This window comes from Eleutherodactylus coqui, chromosome 12 (assembly GCF_035609145.1).
Source record: "Eleutherodactylus coqui strain aEleCoq1 chromosome 12, aEleCoq1.hap1, whole genome shotgun sequence".
In the NCBI taxonomy this organism is placed as follows: Eukaryota; Metazoa; Chordata; class Amphibia; order Anura; family Eleutherodactylidae; genus Eleutherodactylus; species Eleutherodactylus coqui.
The window spans coordinates 121,845,061-121,861,550 of record NC_089848.1 but is presented as its reverse complement, the minus strand read 5'-3'; the positions used below and the strand labels follow the sequence as shown (position 1 = coordinate 121,861,550).

General features: G+C 47.7%; 1 protein-coding gene across 1 annotated transcript in view; it reads left to right on the top strand.

The window, feature by feature from the left end:
- The first annotated feature begins 467 nt into the window (after positions 1-467).
- The window catches only part of HACD1 (3-hydroxyacyl-CoA dehydratase 1), a 68,268-nt gene continuing 52,245 nt past the window's right edge, over positions 468-16,490 (top strand). Inside the window, exon 1 of the mRNA XM_066585778.1 lies at positions 468-635. Coding sequence (XP_066441875.1) covers positions 520-635 — 116 coding nt within the window. The 5' untranslated portion in view covers positions 468-519. The remainder of the gene's footprint in view (positions 636-16,490) is intronic.

Genomic DNA, 16,490 nt, shown 5'->3' with positions numbered 1-16,490 from the left:
TAGTACCATGGGGGTGGGGTGGGGGGGACTAATCCAGCAAAGAAGAAGCCCTCAGACAGCTGAATTGATGGAAAAAATGAAAAAGTTACGATTTTTTGAAAATTAAATGAAATGAAAAAACAAAACTTGTCCCGTCCTTAAGAAGTTAAGAAAAAAACTAAATAAAAAACTTTTTTTTTCTGTTCTCTGATTTTTTTCCTACGTTCCAAAGACCTACTGGCAGTTAGTTGGCTTCCTAAGAAATTACTCCAGAGTCTGCTAGGAATATTAGATCATGAGCCCCGTAGCGGACAGCGACTGGTGTGCCTGGTGACAGTCTTTGTACAGCGCTGCGCAATATGTTGCTGCTATATAATTTTAAAAGTGGTTTACTGCTAGGAAGAGAAACTTGGTGCCCCGCTCCTCCCTTGTGCTCTATTATTGGAGGGTCCGTGTGCCACTGAATATGAGATTTGTCAGCCCCAGCTGTCAGCCGTGCTCCAAACTGCAGCCTGACCTGCAGCCTGTGCTTGTGAAGCCATGGCATCAAGTGAGGACGAGGGATCTGTAGAAGAGAAGGAAAACTCCCGGAAAAAGCCCATCGGACCCGTGGCGACCGCATGGCTCACCTTTTACAACATTGCCATGACCGCCGGGTACGTACCACCCCCTATTAATGGTCACCTTATTCCTGCCGGTGTGGCATTAGTCACAAGCTATAGCTCATATGGACAATGAGTGGATTGCAACAATGTTGCGAAAATCAATTTGTTACAAGTTGTATAAAGTTTTCCAGTAACTCTTTGAACTTTGCTGACATAACTTCTGGGGTCTGCAGGGAAGGACAAGAGGTGTTCTGTGCATAGATATTTCTGGAACATATGGTACATGATTGCATGGATGATATATGGGACAAATGGAAGCATGTTTTTCAAAAAGTTTGTTTTCAATTCCTAAAACTTTATTTACAAAGTCACATTCTGAAAACTGAAGGAAAAGAAAGTAATGGTGAATGGACAGCAGTTTGTTTGCTGCTCACCCGAGTTGCATTTCCTAATACGGTTCATGCTAGCAGCTGCGTCAACCTACTGCCGGTCTCTGAGGTTAAGTATAGCCTGAGAAGTCAGTAGGCGGGGAAAGTGCTTCCCTCGGCACATTTTACTGTAATAGAAGCATGTATCCCTCAACTTAACATAGTTGTACGTTCACAGTGTATTAATGCTAAAATAAGAGGCGGCTTTATATTCTGCTCGCTGCGGTAACGTCTGGTGGGATGATCCCTTTTTGCTTTGTCACAAGGGTTAATAATCATATGCAGAATTTATCTACAGCCTAGAACTGGCATAGGGAGATATCAGTACCCGGTGTAAGAATCTGGTCTGTGCTGGCTTTCATGTCAAGCAGATTGGCAGTATATACTTATGTGCCAAAAGTCATGGGATAGGAAGTAATATCGTGTAGAATCTCGTCTAGCTCAGTTAAGTGCAGCGGCTTGACGTAGCATCACTTCCACGAGTGGACAGAAGACATCTGGAGGGACATTGAGCCGTCTGGTTGCCCCCTACAGCTTCATGAAATTTGTAGGTGCAAGATCTTGGGTGCGAATGGACCTCTCAACCACATCCCATAACTGCTTGGTTGGGATCATATCGGGTGAACCTGCAGCCGCACCATTCATAGGAACTCTCCAGAATGCTCCTCTAACCAATTCTGGACAATTTGGGCCTGATAACTTGGTGCATTATCCTGCTGGAATGTCCCATCATTGTGGGGGTACATGAAGGGCTGCGAATGGTTACCAAGCACTGAAATGTGTCTGGTGTTGGTCAATGACATGTTTAGGTGGACCAATGGAGCCAAGCCTTGCCATGAGAACACCCCGCACCAGTATGGAGCCACCACCAGCCTGCACAGTTGACAACTGGGGTCCATGACTTCATGGGGTCTGCACCATACAGGAACCCTACCATTAGCCCGAAACAATTGGTTTGGTGACTCCTCAGCTAATCCACATGTTGCCAGTCTTCTAGGGTCCAGTTAGCAACGTCATAAACCCACTTCTGTCTTCTCCTCCGGGTCCTCGGCTGTATCTGGCAGTCGAGAACCTGACCTGCTAGTAAATATACTGTATATTTACTATCGGCCAGGATTTAAGCCCAGGACCAAGTTGCGTATATTTATGGCACATGGCCCTTAACGGGTTAAAAAAACTATATAAATTTGGTATAGAATAAAAAAACAATTACTGCATTGTGAACATTGTAAAAAAACGTTCGCCACAAATTACTGCAGTTGCATTTTTTTCCCATTTTTCCCCACTTAGAAATTTGTAAGGTTTTCCAGCACATTTTATGGAGGTATCAATGAAAAATACAACTTGTCCTGCACAAAGCCCCCATGTAGTTGTGCAACCGGAGAAATACAAGTTATGATTCTTCTTAAAAAGTGAGAAAACAATAAAGGGCCGCAGTGGGGGAGGGGTTAAAAGTGGATGTGTAAATGTTCTGTATGGTTGGGGTCCTGACAGAACTCAAAGAACCCAAAATGAGCAGGAAATCTCATCCTTTATTATCCTGAGTTTAACATTGTCTGACGGTTGGATAAGTAGTTATAGCATACCTATTCTCTCATGAAAGGTGACTGCTGAGGTCTGGAGTCCGTGGCTACTGTAAACCTGGATGGCCATTGTCTTACGTCTGCTTTATGTGTTTTAGATCTTGTGGACAGAGATTTACTAATTAAAACCAGACAGTGAAACATTTTCCATTTTTCTAATCTGCATTTATTTTCTAATTGAAGATTTTTTTAGGCCATCTTGACTGCATTGCAATTTACAGCATTTAAAGATGCGCTTTATGGCAGCCGCATAAACACAATGAATGGGGGAGATACATAGACTTCTATGGGAGATTGTTGTGGGCATGCTCTGTGACCTGTGCAGGGAGGGGAAGGAGGTGAACTGTGATCTCACCTATTGTGAATAGTGGATCCTGTGCAGAGGTGTAACTTGAAGCTTCTGGGCTCCAATGCAAAATCTGCAACAGGGCCCCCAACTATAATTCTTTATACATAGTACTGGGCTCCCTATATGGGGAAGAGAGGCCTTATGGGCCCCCTAAGGCTCCTGGGCCCGGGTGCAACTGCATCCCTTGCATCCTCTATAGTTACCACTTTGATCCTGTGTTATCTATATATAGGTGTTACCTCTCAGTGTAATCCTGCCTGTGATGATAATGAGATGACAGCTGAGACGTTTTCTCTACAGAGCAGGAAGTTTCAGACTATTAGTCATAGTGTTTAGTGTGCAGGGAGGGAAGGAGGTGTGCTGTGACCATCACCTATTGTGAATCCTGTGTTATCTATATATAGCTGTCACCTCTCAGTGTAATCCTCTCTGTGATGATAATGAGATGACGGCTAAGAAGTTCTCTCTACAGAACATTAAGTATTAGACTATTAGTCTCAGTGTGAGAACTGCAAGATTTCAGGATTTTTTAAATACAGACTGTGACACTGAAAAATACAAAATACATTTATCCCCACTGGAAGCTGCACCAATATCTAGAATGGGTGTACATGTTCCCTGTTCCTCCTAGTTTGTATAGAGCAGCTCCAATGAAAGTCTATGGGACTGCTGCAGAGCTCGGGCCCTGTGATGGTGATGGCTAGGGGTCCCACCAATCATCTTTCATCTACCCTATGGTTTGATGATAAATTCGCCTTATGGGAACCCCCTTAATTAGAGCCATTTTTATAAGGGGTTATACTCTTTTGGTCTAAAGTTTACAACTTCAAGAAGGACCAACGCTCTTATATATAATAACTGCGTTCACTTTGTGTTTTTTGGTAGAAGAGGTCTGTGAATACCCAGGACAAAGGGTAGGAGCGCGGAATGCAGGAGCGCAGAGGAAAGGTATATTATATGCTGGCCATTAGGATGAATGGGCAAACAGTGAATACATTGACAACCGGGCCGAGCGAGAAAAACCTTCTGTTAGTGGCTCTTCATTATGGCTAACAGAGGGGATGGCTATCTATTACATCCATTTGCCAAAGGGCTCATGTCCACCACCTTGTTTTCACCACGTATCACGCATGTGTTGCACGTATGATATGCGGTGAATGGAGACAAAGAAAGTCACTGGTCTTTCATTGCTCCATGCACACCGGCGTGTGGACACTGCGTATCCGTACGCAAGAGAAATAAATTGCAGCATGCGTGGCAGCGGCGCATCAGCGGTGACGTTTCTATGAGACTCGCACAGAAATAGGACATGTTACCGCGCAGATTTTCAACAATCAAAATCGCAGCTGTCTGCATAGGATTTGTGCACGCATGCGATCCTATGGCAGCTTGCAACGGTGTAAATTCCACATGCTGTGAAATGTCCTTCTGTTGGCATTGGGCCTAAGGGCTCATGCCCGCAAGTGATGCTGAATACGCCCACGGATTTCCGCCCCAGTAGTTCCGCAATTTAAAACAAAAAAGTGCCAGCGAGTGATCAGGTTTTTGCACGGTCTCCATTCCTTGCTATCAATGGAGCCCTCCCGCGGCGTAAATCCATGATAAAATAGAACATGCCACAATTTTTTTCCCACTCGCAGAAGTCCGAATGTGTGCGTTGGTAGGCAGAAAGCTATTAGCTTCAATAGAACCTTGTCACTGCAGAATTCATGCGAGGATTTCTGCTGCGGGAAGCGCGGTGCCAATCCATCCGTGGGCGTTCACCCTTAGTGGTGGCTGAGGTTCAGTAGCAGAAATGGTAGAGCAGATTTGTCCCGGCGTCACAACATCACATTGTGAAGACTCAATGGAATTCACTCACCCGCATCCAATACCTAGAACTATGATTACACATATATCATGTACTGTATGTGCAGGCAAAGTGTGAAATACGTCATTGTATAGGATGGCTGGAGAATCTATAGAATCCCCAAAATGGGATGAAATGATGAATACTGCACGCATTTCCTAGGTATTCTATACAATGCCAATAGGCAAACCAGCAAAGCCTACAATGCTCCCTCCAGCAGTGGACTGAGTCTCCTCCTCCCCCCCAGGGAACCCATTTTTATCCCTTCACCTAAGGATATGGTTCCATCCTTCACACCATCCACCCCATCATCTTCTTCCAATGCAGCATCTGAAGAGCGGGCCCACAACCGAGGAGACAGCAGGGTAGGGAAAGGCCTTGTCACGGGGCTCTACCACCTCCCCCGTGGGGTAGCTCGGGATCCATCCAAGGTGCTGCTGGGGGAGATCCCACCTGTAGCCCAATTGTCACTCGTGACGCCACCGTCCCGTCCTCTGAGGCGGATCTCCCAGATGTAATAAAGTAGTCCACACACACAGTCGATTCTGTTTGTTTACTTCAACACTTTAACTTACATTCAGACAAAACAGTCTTTGTACAGAAGCCAATTATGGTGGTGCAGCAGGGAGGCTTCCCGGGGCATTCGTGTAATCCACAGTCCAAGTTATCTGTAAGATTGCTCTCCCGCAAACTCTCTCTCTCCTGTCATACACTCACGTTCCTCTCACTTAGTACGGTTTTCCGTTCCTCCGGATGCATGCGGTATCGGTGCTGTACACTCACGCGTTTCCATCATGTCCAGGCTTTCACTCTCTCTACACATGGAAGCCATTAGTAGTCTCTTTGTAGGGCCAGGCCCTGGCGGAAACAGCAGACCACCTCTCTGACTCTTCCATGTCTCCAGGCATTCACTGACTCTCACAGACTCTTCTTGACTCTCGCCGACTCCCATTGACTCTTGCATTGCATTCAGCAAACACATATATCCAACAACGTCACATGACATACAAAATGATACATTTTCAGACAGGACAGAACGTACCAGACTTTAACCCTCTCAGTCCTGCAGCCATGCAATACACATAAATCAAATGCACTCCTCAAACAAGACACTGACAAGACATTGGCACAAGACAAATATAGAACATTATGGAGGGGCCCTATTACTTCTGGGCCACTACACCAATATCCCACGCTCCAACCCCCATCATCTCGTTCTAATATCTCACAATTTAACTCTCATCTTCTTCCAATGTCCTCTCTGTCAGTCATCATGACATTGCTACTGTTGGGACGCAGGTCCTCTTCGGCTCCTCTCACTATCACCCGTCAACCGATACAGGGACCTGTGTCTTTGACGGCGCCGCTTCTGCTGCCGAGGCTCGTTAAGACAGGAGTTAGGACCCATGCAGCTCCTCACCTCCCCTGACTACCACCGCTTCCAAAATATGACTTACTCCAAAAGAGAGGGACAGAGGAGGGTTCATTTGCGGTGGCGATCTGCTTCCCCCAAATTAGATGAAATTACAGCGTTTTCTTCAGGCGATAAACTCATAATTTATGGGGAAAAAAATGTATTAAAAAATGGTCGCCTGTAGCGATGCAAGCCACTCTACAAATGTTCAATATGTCCTCCTTGGTTTTTAACAAGTCTCTCCATTCGCAAAATCCTGTTTTACACCGCTGAACGCAGTCATCTTTAGTCGCTACAACATGCCAATGACTGCAGTCCTTCAGATCTGACGCTGATGCAGGTCTGTCACGGTAAACCTGGTCTGCTACAGCGCCACCTATGGGTGACTTTTTTGCAAACTGATTTTTTCATAAATGGTGAGCGCATTGTCTGAAATGTCCGTTATCCGAATTTCGTCTCATTTGGAGCAGCGGAACGCCTTGAAGAAGCCTCTGAGTCGGGGAAGTTTAATTTCGCTAACCCTGTAGAACTAAAACACACGTACCGTACTTTGCCCAAAAACCTTGTGCTTCCTCTAGATTGCCTCAATGTCTGTAATGCAGTATATGTGAAGACATGGAGACCTCCCAACAGCCCATTTATCACAGGAATGTCCCATGCAAGAAGGGTCTTTCTGAGGGATGTGGCTTTGGGCTTTCTATGTTGGGAGGGATGATTGTAGCTCACGATGAATGGGATTTACGAAACAGCTGAACTCACAAAATGAACTTCTTCAGTGACTGTTCAGCTCCTGGAATACCATGAAGCACGAGCACCAGGCGGGCACCAGGCGGGCACCGGGTGGGCACTGGGCCCCACAATGACTCCAGCAAATGGGCAGCATGCTGGTGAGAACTCAGTGGTGTAGCTGAGCTGGGAGATCCAGAAATCTCTGAGCTGAATAGTGGGGTGCCGGCGGTCAGAATAGGCAAAAAGTTACTAAGTCAGCTGCCAGTCCATAAATAACCATATGGGCCATGGAGCTGTCCAGCAGGGTGGATGTCAGCAGGCTCAAATGTAGAGGACTTCAAGCTTAGACTGCTAATTCAGCACACCGAATCCACCATACAGAACACAGCTTCTAATGTCTAGGCGTTTTGGGCAGCAGCCTAAGGGTGACTACCCACTACCGGGGACTTATACGGGGGGTGCTGATAAGTCTTTGGCTTTGTGTTCTTTTTTTTGTTTCTATGGTAACGGATGTTACATCCCATGAAAGCCTTATGTGTCTAATATATGTGTTTGTAGCTTATGGCAGCAGTGATCTCGGCACGCGGGAAAACACAATGGCGGTGACTTAAGGCGATATTCACAGCCAATGAGAGCGGAGGAGTGATAAAGTCTGCGCAGGATATTCCTGGTGATATGTGGCAGACATCGGCAGATCAATGCCCTTCATATTCTACAGTTAGGAACGGACGGCCCACTTCAGCCCCAATGATGAGGAACGTCCTGGACGACCGAGAGAGGTTGTTGTTCCGGAGATTGTCACAACCTCATACTGGAGGATCGGCCGGCTGCAGGAATAGCCGCCATCATGGGGGTTTATGGTGAACGTGTTTGTGTCATCATCCATGAAGAAGCCATCTGCACAGTGGGTCCCCAAATGTGGGACAACAGATCAGAAGAGCATCGAGTGAAAACTTCCCGGTCCGTTTGCCAGCGTTTCCGGACTGATAAGACCTTCCTGGACCGACCGCTCACTATGGAGGAGACCTGGATTTATTTGTATGACCCTGAAACCAAGGAGCAGTCAGAGAGTGGGGGCCCAGTGGTTCTCAGCCACTAAGGGGATGGCGTCTGTGTACAGATATATACAGCCACCACTAGGGGGAGCTCACTACATACAGATATATACAGCCACCACTAGGGGGAGCTCACTACATACAGATATATACAGCCACCACTAGGGGGAGCTCACTACATACAGATATATACAGCCACCACTAGGGGGAGCAGTCAGAGAGTGGAGGCCCAGTGGTCCTCAGCCACTAAGGTGATGGCGTCTGTGTACAGATATATACAGCCACCACTAGGGGGAGCTCAATACATACAGATATATACAGCCACCACTAGGGGGAGCGGTCAGAGAGTGGAGTCCCAGTGGTCCTCAGCCACTAAGGTGATGGCGTCTGTGTTCTGGGATAAGGAGGGCCTGCTGCTAGTGGACGACCTTCACAATGGTTCCACCATCAATACAAGGGATTACATTGAACTTTTGGACCAATTGAAGGCAGCTCTGAAGGCCAAAAGGTGCAGCAAGCTGTCCAAAGGGATCTTGTTCCTGCAAGACAACGCCTCCTCTCACACTACACAAGCGACCGCGGTAAAGCTGGTAAAGCTAGGCTTCCAGCTGGTTGACCACCCACCTTAGTCACCAGATCTAGCTCCCTCCGACTATCATCTGTTTTCAAACCTAAAGAAACACCTCAAGGGGACCGAATTTCACCCCATTTCTGATGCCATGGCTGCTACAGATGACTGGTTTGAGGCGCAACCGAAATCCTTCTTTTTGCATGGCTTACAGAACTTGGAATCCCGATGTAAGAAGTGTGTTGGCATCAGAGGAGAGGATGGGGAATAAATGTAAAGTGTCATCCTCCTATCTCGTTTCTTTCTGGGTAAAGCCAAAGACTTATCAGCAGCCCCTCGTAAGGCCATGCGTGCTCCTCTGGGTAATATGCAAATAAGAAAGATGGAGCAATACCTCTGCAGCGCCACCTATTGGATGGCAGCATTCCTGCAAATCAATGCTCGACCCTTTTTACAGGTCTGTAAAACAATGATTGGTTTCCAATTCTTAATCATTGCTCTACAGACCTGTATAAGGGGTCAAGCATTATGGCTGCCATCCATAAGGTGGCGCTGCAGAGGTATTGTTCCAGCTTCCTTATTTGCATCTTTGGATATAACACTTAGGGTTCAAGCAGACAGATGAATCAGCTCTTGCTGCGAGAATTCTTGCAGCGGGATGCGACCCGTGCCCCTGCAGTGTCCCGTGGCTCACCTCCTGCGGTGTCTCCTTCTCTGCCGGTACATGCGCAGAGCCGAGCCGGCGTGTCAGCGGTGATGTTTCTCTGTGGGCCTCTGCGTGGTTTGCACAGAAATAGGACATAAATAGGACATACCTCGATTTATTTACTGCGCGAGTTTTCAGGCGTTAAAATCGCGTCCGTCTGCATAAACTAATGCAATCCAATGGCAGCGGGCACGGGCAGAAATCCCGCTGCAGAATCTCCGCCCGTGTGCATTCACCTTTATGGAGAAAATGATCCGTATTCTTCCTTTTAGGAGAAGTTGTACGGGGGAGTTCAATCCTCCTCGCATCATCCTGCCACACAAGACGTGTGATCAGTATCATTCTGATGGCACTTTGTGAGGCTGCGATGGAATTGTTTGGATTTAACCCCTTAGGGACGCGGCCTTTTTTCATTTGCGTTTATTCCTCTCCATTTTCCAAAAAATCTGAATTCTTCTATTTCCCATCGATGTTGATGCCTGAGGGCTGCTTTTTGCCGGCCGAGTTGTATTTTTGAACGGTACTTTGTGATGTACTGAAAGCTTACAAAACTTTTAAGTGGAGTAAAATAGAAAAAAAAAACTATTTTCTATAGTGCACACAGCAGCCGAATGAACGCGGTCACCTTACTCTACGGATATGAACGCGGTCACCTTACTCTACAGATATGAACGCGGTCACCTTACTCTACGGATATGAACGCGGTCACCTTACTCTACGGATATGAACGCGGTCACCTTACTCTACGGATATGAACGCGGTCACCTTACTCTATGGATATGAACGCGGTCACCTTACTCTACGGATATGAACGCGGTCACCTTACTCTACAGATATGAACGCGGTCACCTTACTCTACGGATATGAACGCGGTCACCTTACTCTACGGATATGAACGCGGTCACCTTACTCTACGGATATGAACGCGGTCACCTTACTCTACAGATATGAACGCGGTCACCTCACACTACGGATATGAACGCGGTCACCTCACACTACGGATATGAACGCGGTCACCTTACTCTACGGATATGAACGCGGTCACCTTACTCTACAGATATGAACGCGGTCACCTCACACTACGGATATGAACGCGGTCACCTCACACTACGGATATGAACGCGGTCACCTTATTCTATGGATATGAACGCGGTCACCTCACTCTACAGATATGAACGCGGTCACCTTACTCTACGGATATGAACGCGGTCACCTTACTCTACGGATATGAACGCGGTCACCTTACTCTACGGATATGAACGCGGTCACCTTACTCTACGGATATGAACGCGGTCACCTTACTCTACGGATATGAACGCGGTCACCTTATTCTACGGATATGAACGCGGTCACCTTACTCTACGGATATGAACGCGGTCACCTTACTCTACGGATATGAACGCGGTCACCTCACACTACGGATATGAACGCGGTCACCTTATTCTACGGATATGAACGCGGTCACCTCACACTACGGATATGAACGCGGTCACCTTACTCTACAGATATGAACGCGGTCACCTCACACTACGGATATGAACGCGGTCACCTCACACTACGGATATGAACGCGGTCACCTCACACTACGGATATGAACGCGGTCACCTTACTCTACGGATATGAACGCCGTCACCTCACACTACGGATATGAACGCGGTCACCTCACACTACGGATATGAACGCGGTCACCTCACACTACGGATATGAACGCGGTCACCTTATTCTACGGATATGAACGTGGTCACCTTACTCTACGGATATGAACGCGGTCACCTTATTCTACGGATATGAACGCGGTCACCTTATTCTACGGATATGAACGCGGTCACCTTACTCTACGGATATGAACGCGGTCACCTTATTCTACGGATATGAACGCGGTCACCTTATTCTATGGATATGAACGCGGTCACCTCACACTACGGATATGAACGCGGTCACCTTATTCTACGGATATGAACGCGGTCACCTTATTCTATGGATATGAACGCGGTCACCTTACTCTACGGATATGAACGCGGTCACCTTACTCTACGGATATGAACGCGGTCACCTTATTCTACGGATATGAACGCGGTCACCTTATTCTACGGATATGAACGCGGTCACCTTATTCTATGGATATGAACGCGGTCACCTCACACTACGGATATGAACGCGGTCACCTTACTCTACGGATATGAACGCGGTCACCTTACTCTACGGATATGAACGCGGTCACCTTATTCTTCGGATATGAACGCGGTCACCTTATTCTGCGGATATGAACGCGGTCACCTTACTCTACGGATATGAACGCGGTCACCTTACTCTACGGATATGAACGCGGTCACCTTATTCTACGGATATGAACGCGGTCACCTTATTCTACGGATATGAACGCGGTCACCTTACTCTACGGATATGAACGCGGTCACCTTATTCTACGGATATGAACGCGGTCACCTTATTCTATGGATATGAACGCGGTCACCTCACACTACGGATATGAACGCGGTCACCTTACTCTACGGATATGAACGCGGTCACCTTACTCTACGGATATGAACGCGGTCACCTTACTCTACGGATATGAACGCGGTCACCTTATTCTACGGATATGAACGCGGTCACCTTATTCTACGGATATGAACGCGGTCACCTTATTCTGCGGATATGAACGCGGTCACCTTACTCTACGGATATGAACGCGGTCACCTTACTCTACGGATATGAACGCGGTCACCTTACTCTACGGATATGAACGCGGTCACCTTATTCTACGGATATGAACGCGGTCACCTTATTCTGCGGATATGAACGCGGTCACCTTACTCTACGGATATGAACGCGGTCACCTTACTCTACGGATATGAACGCGGTCACCTTACTCTACGGATATGAACGCGGTCACCTTATTCTACGGATATGAACGCGGTCACCTCACACTACGGATATGAACGCGGTCACCTTACTCTACGGATATGAACGCCGTCACCTCACACTACGGATATGAACGCGGTCACCTTACTCTACGGATATGAACGCGGTCACCTTATTCTATGGATATGAACGCGGTCACCTTATTCTATGGATATGAACGCGGTCACCTTACTCTACGGATATGAACGCGGTCACCTTACTCTACGGATATGAACGCGGTCACCTTACTCTACGGATATGAACGCGGTCACCTTATTCTACGGATATGAACGCGGTCACCTTATTCTGCGGATATGAACGCGGTCACCTTACTCTACGGATATGAACGCGGTCACCTTACTCTACGGATATGAACGCCGTCACCTCACACTACGGATATGACCGCGGTCACCTCACACTACGGATATGAACGCGGTCACCTTACTCTACGGATATGAACGCGGTCACCTTACTCTACGGATATGAACGCGGTCACCTTACCCTACGGATATGAACGCGGTCACCTTACTCTACGGATATGAACGCGGTCACCTTATTCTACGGATATGAACGCGGTCACCTTATTCTGCGGATATGAACGCGGTCACCTTACTCTACGGATATGAACGCGGTCACCTTACTCTACGGATATGAACGCCGTCACCTCACACTACGGATATGAACGCGGTCACCTCACACTACGGAAATGAACGCGGTCACCTTACTCTACGGATATAACCGCGGTCACCTTACACTACGGATATGAACGCGGTCACCTTACTCTACAGATATGAACGCGGTCACCTTATTCTATGGATATGAACGCGGTCACCTCACACTACGGATATGAACGCGGTCACCTTATTCTATGGATATGAACGCGGTCACCTCACACTACGGATATGAACGCGGTCACCTTACTCTACGGATATAACCGCGGTCACCTTACTCTACAGATATGAACGCGGTCACCTTATTCTATGGATATGAACGCGGTCACCTCACACTACGGATATGAACGCGGTCACCTTACTCTACGGATAAGAACGCGGTCACCTTACACTACGGATATGAACGCGGTCACCTTATTCTATGGATATGAACGCGGTCACCTCACACTACGGATATGAACGCGGTCACCTTACACTACGGATATGAACGCGGTCACCTTATTCTATGGATATGAACGCGGTCACCTTACTCTACGGATATGAACGCGGTCACCTTATTCTATGGATATGAACGCGGTCACCTCACACTACGGATATGAACGCGGTCACCTTACTCTACGGATATAACCGCGGTCACCTTACACTACGGATATGAACGCGGTCACCTTACTCTACAGATATGAACGCGGTCACCTTATTCTATGGATATGAACGCGGTCACCTTACTCTACGGATATGAACGCGGTCACCTTATTCTACGGATATGAACGCGGGCACCTTATTCTATGGATATGAACGCGGTCACCTCACACTACGGATATGAACGCGGTCACCTTACTCTACGGATATGAACGCGGTCACCTTACTCTACGGATATGAACGCGGTCACCTTACTCTACGGATATGAACGCCGTCACCTTACTCTACGGATATGAACGCGGTCACCTCACACTACGGATATGAACGCGGTCACCTTACTCTACGGATATGAACGCGGTCACCTTACTCTACGGATATGAACGCGGTCACCTCACACTACGGATATGAACACGTCACCTCACACTACGGATATGAACGCGGTCACCTTACTCTACGGATATGAACGCGGTCACCTCACACTACGGATATGAACGCGGTCACCTCACACTACGGATATGAACGCGGTCACCTCACACTACGGATATGAACGCGGTCACCTCACACTACGGATATGAACGCGGTCACCTTACTCTACGGATATGAACGCGGTCACCTTATTCTACGGATATGAACGCGGTCACCTCACACTACGGATATGAACGCGGTCACCTCACACTACGGATATGAACGCGGTCACCTTACTCTACGGATATGAACGCGGTCACCTTACTCTACGGATATGAACGCGGTCACCTTACTCTACGGATATGAACGCGGTCACCTCACACTACGGATATGAACGCAGTCACCTTACTCTACGGATATGAACGCGGTCACCTTATTCTACGGATATGAACGCGGTCACCTCACACTACGGATATGAACGCGGTCACCTCACACTACGGATATGAACGCGGTCACCTTACTCTACGGATATGAACGCGGTCACCTCACACTACGGATATGAACGCGGTCACCTCACACTACGGATATGAACGCGGTCACCTTATTCTACGGATATGAACGCGGTCACCTTATTCTACGGATATGAACGCGGTCACCTCACACTACGGATATGAACGCGGTCACCTCACACTACGGATATGAACGCGGTCACCTTACTCTACGGATATGAACGCGGTCACCTTACTCTACGGATATGAACGCGGTCACCTTACTCTACGGATATGAACGCGGTCACCTCACACTACGGATATGAACGCAGTCACCTTACTCTACGGATATGAACGCGGTCACCTTATTCTACGGATATGAACGCGGTCACCTCACACTACGGATATGAACGCGGTCACCTCACACTACGGATATGAACGCGGTCACCTCACACTACGGATATGAACGCGGTCACCTCACACTACGGATATGAACGCGGTCACCTTACTCTACGGATATGAACGCGGTCACCTTATTCTACGGATATGAACGCGGTCACCTCACACTACGGATATGAACGCGGTCACCTCACTCTACGGATATGAACGCGGTCACCTTACTCTACGGATATGAACGCGGTCACCTTACTCTACGGATATGAACGCGGTCACCTTACTCTACGGATATGAACGCGGTCACCTCACACTACGGATATGAACGCAGTCACCTTACTCTACGGATATGAACGCGGTCACCTTATTCTACGGATATGAACGCGGTCACCTCACACTACGGATATGAACGCGGTCACCTCACACTACGGATATGAACGCGGTCACCTTACTCTACGGATATGAACGCGGTCACCTCACACTACGGATATGAACGCGGTCACCTCACACTACGGATATGAACGCGGTCACCTTATTCTACGGATATGAACGCGGTCACCTTATTCTACGGATATGAACGCGGTCACCTCACACTACGGATATGAACGCGGTCACCTCACACTACGGATATGAACGCGGTCACCTTACTCTACGGATATGAACGCGGTCACCTTACTCTACGGATATGAACGCGGTCACCTTACTCTACGGATATGAACGCGGTCACCTCACACTACGGATATGAACGCAGTCACCTTACTCTACGGATATGAACGCGGTCACCTTATTCTACGGATATGAACGCGGTCACCTCACACTACGGATATGAACGCGGTCACCTCACACTACGGATATGAACGCGGTCACCTTACTCTACGGATATGAACACGGTCACCTCACACTACGGATATGAACGCGGTCACCTCACACTACGGATATGAACGCGGTCACCTTATTCTACGGATATGAACGCGGTCACCTTATTCTACGGATATAAACGCGGTCACCTCACACTACGGATATGAACGCGGTCACCTCACACTACGGATATGAACGCGGTCACCTTATTCTATGGATATGAACGCGGTCACCTTATTCTACGGATATGAACGCGGTCACCTTATTCTACAGATATGAACGCGGTCACCTTATTCTATGGATATGAACTCGGTCACTTTACTCTACGGATATGAACGCGGTCACCTTACTCTACAGATATGAACGCGGTCACCTTACTCTACGGATATGAACGCGGTCACCTTACTCTACAGATATGAACGCGGTCACCTTATTCTACGGATATGAACGCGGTCACCTCACACTACGGATATGAACGCGGTCACCTTATTCTACGGATATGAACGCGGTCACCTCACACTACGGATATGAACGCGGTCACCTTATTCTACTGATATGAACGCGGTCACCTCACACTACGGATATGAACGCGGTCACCTTACTCTACGGATATGAACGCGGTCACCTCACACTACGGATATGAACGCGGTCACCTTATTCTACGGATATGAACGCGGTCACCTTATTCTACGGATATAAACGCGGTCACCTTATTCTACGGATATAAACGCGGTCACCTTATTCTACGGATCAGCACGATTGCGATGATACAAAATTTATGCAGTTTTTTTTTTTTACTTTTAAAAAGTAAAATATCTCTGGGAAACAAATCTATATATTTTCTGCCATTTTTGTTTTCGCATTGACGTA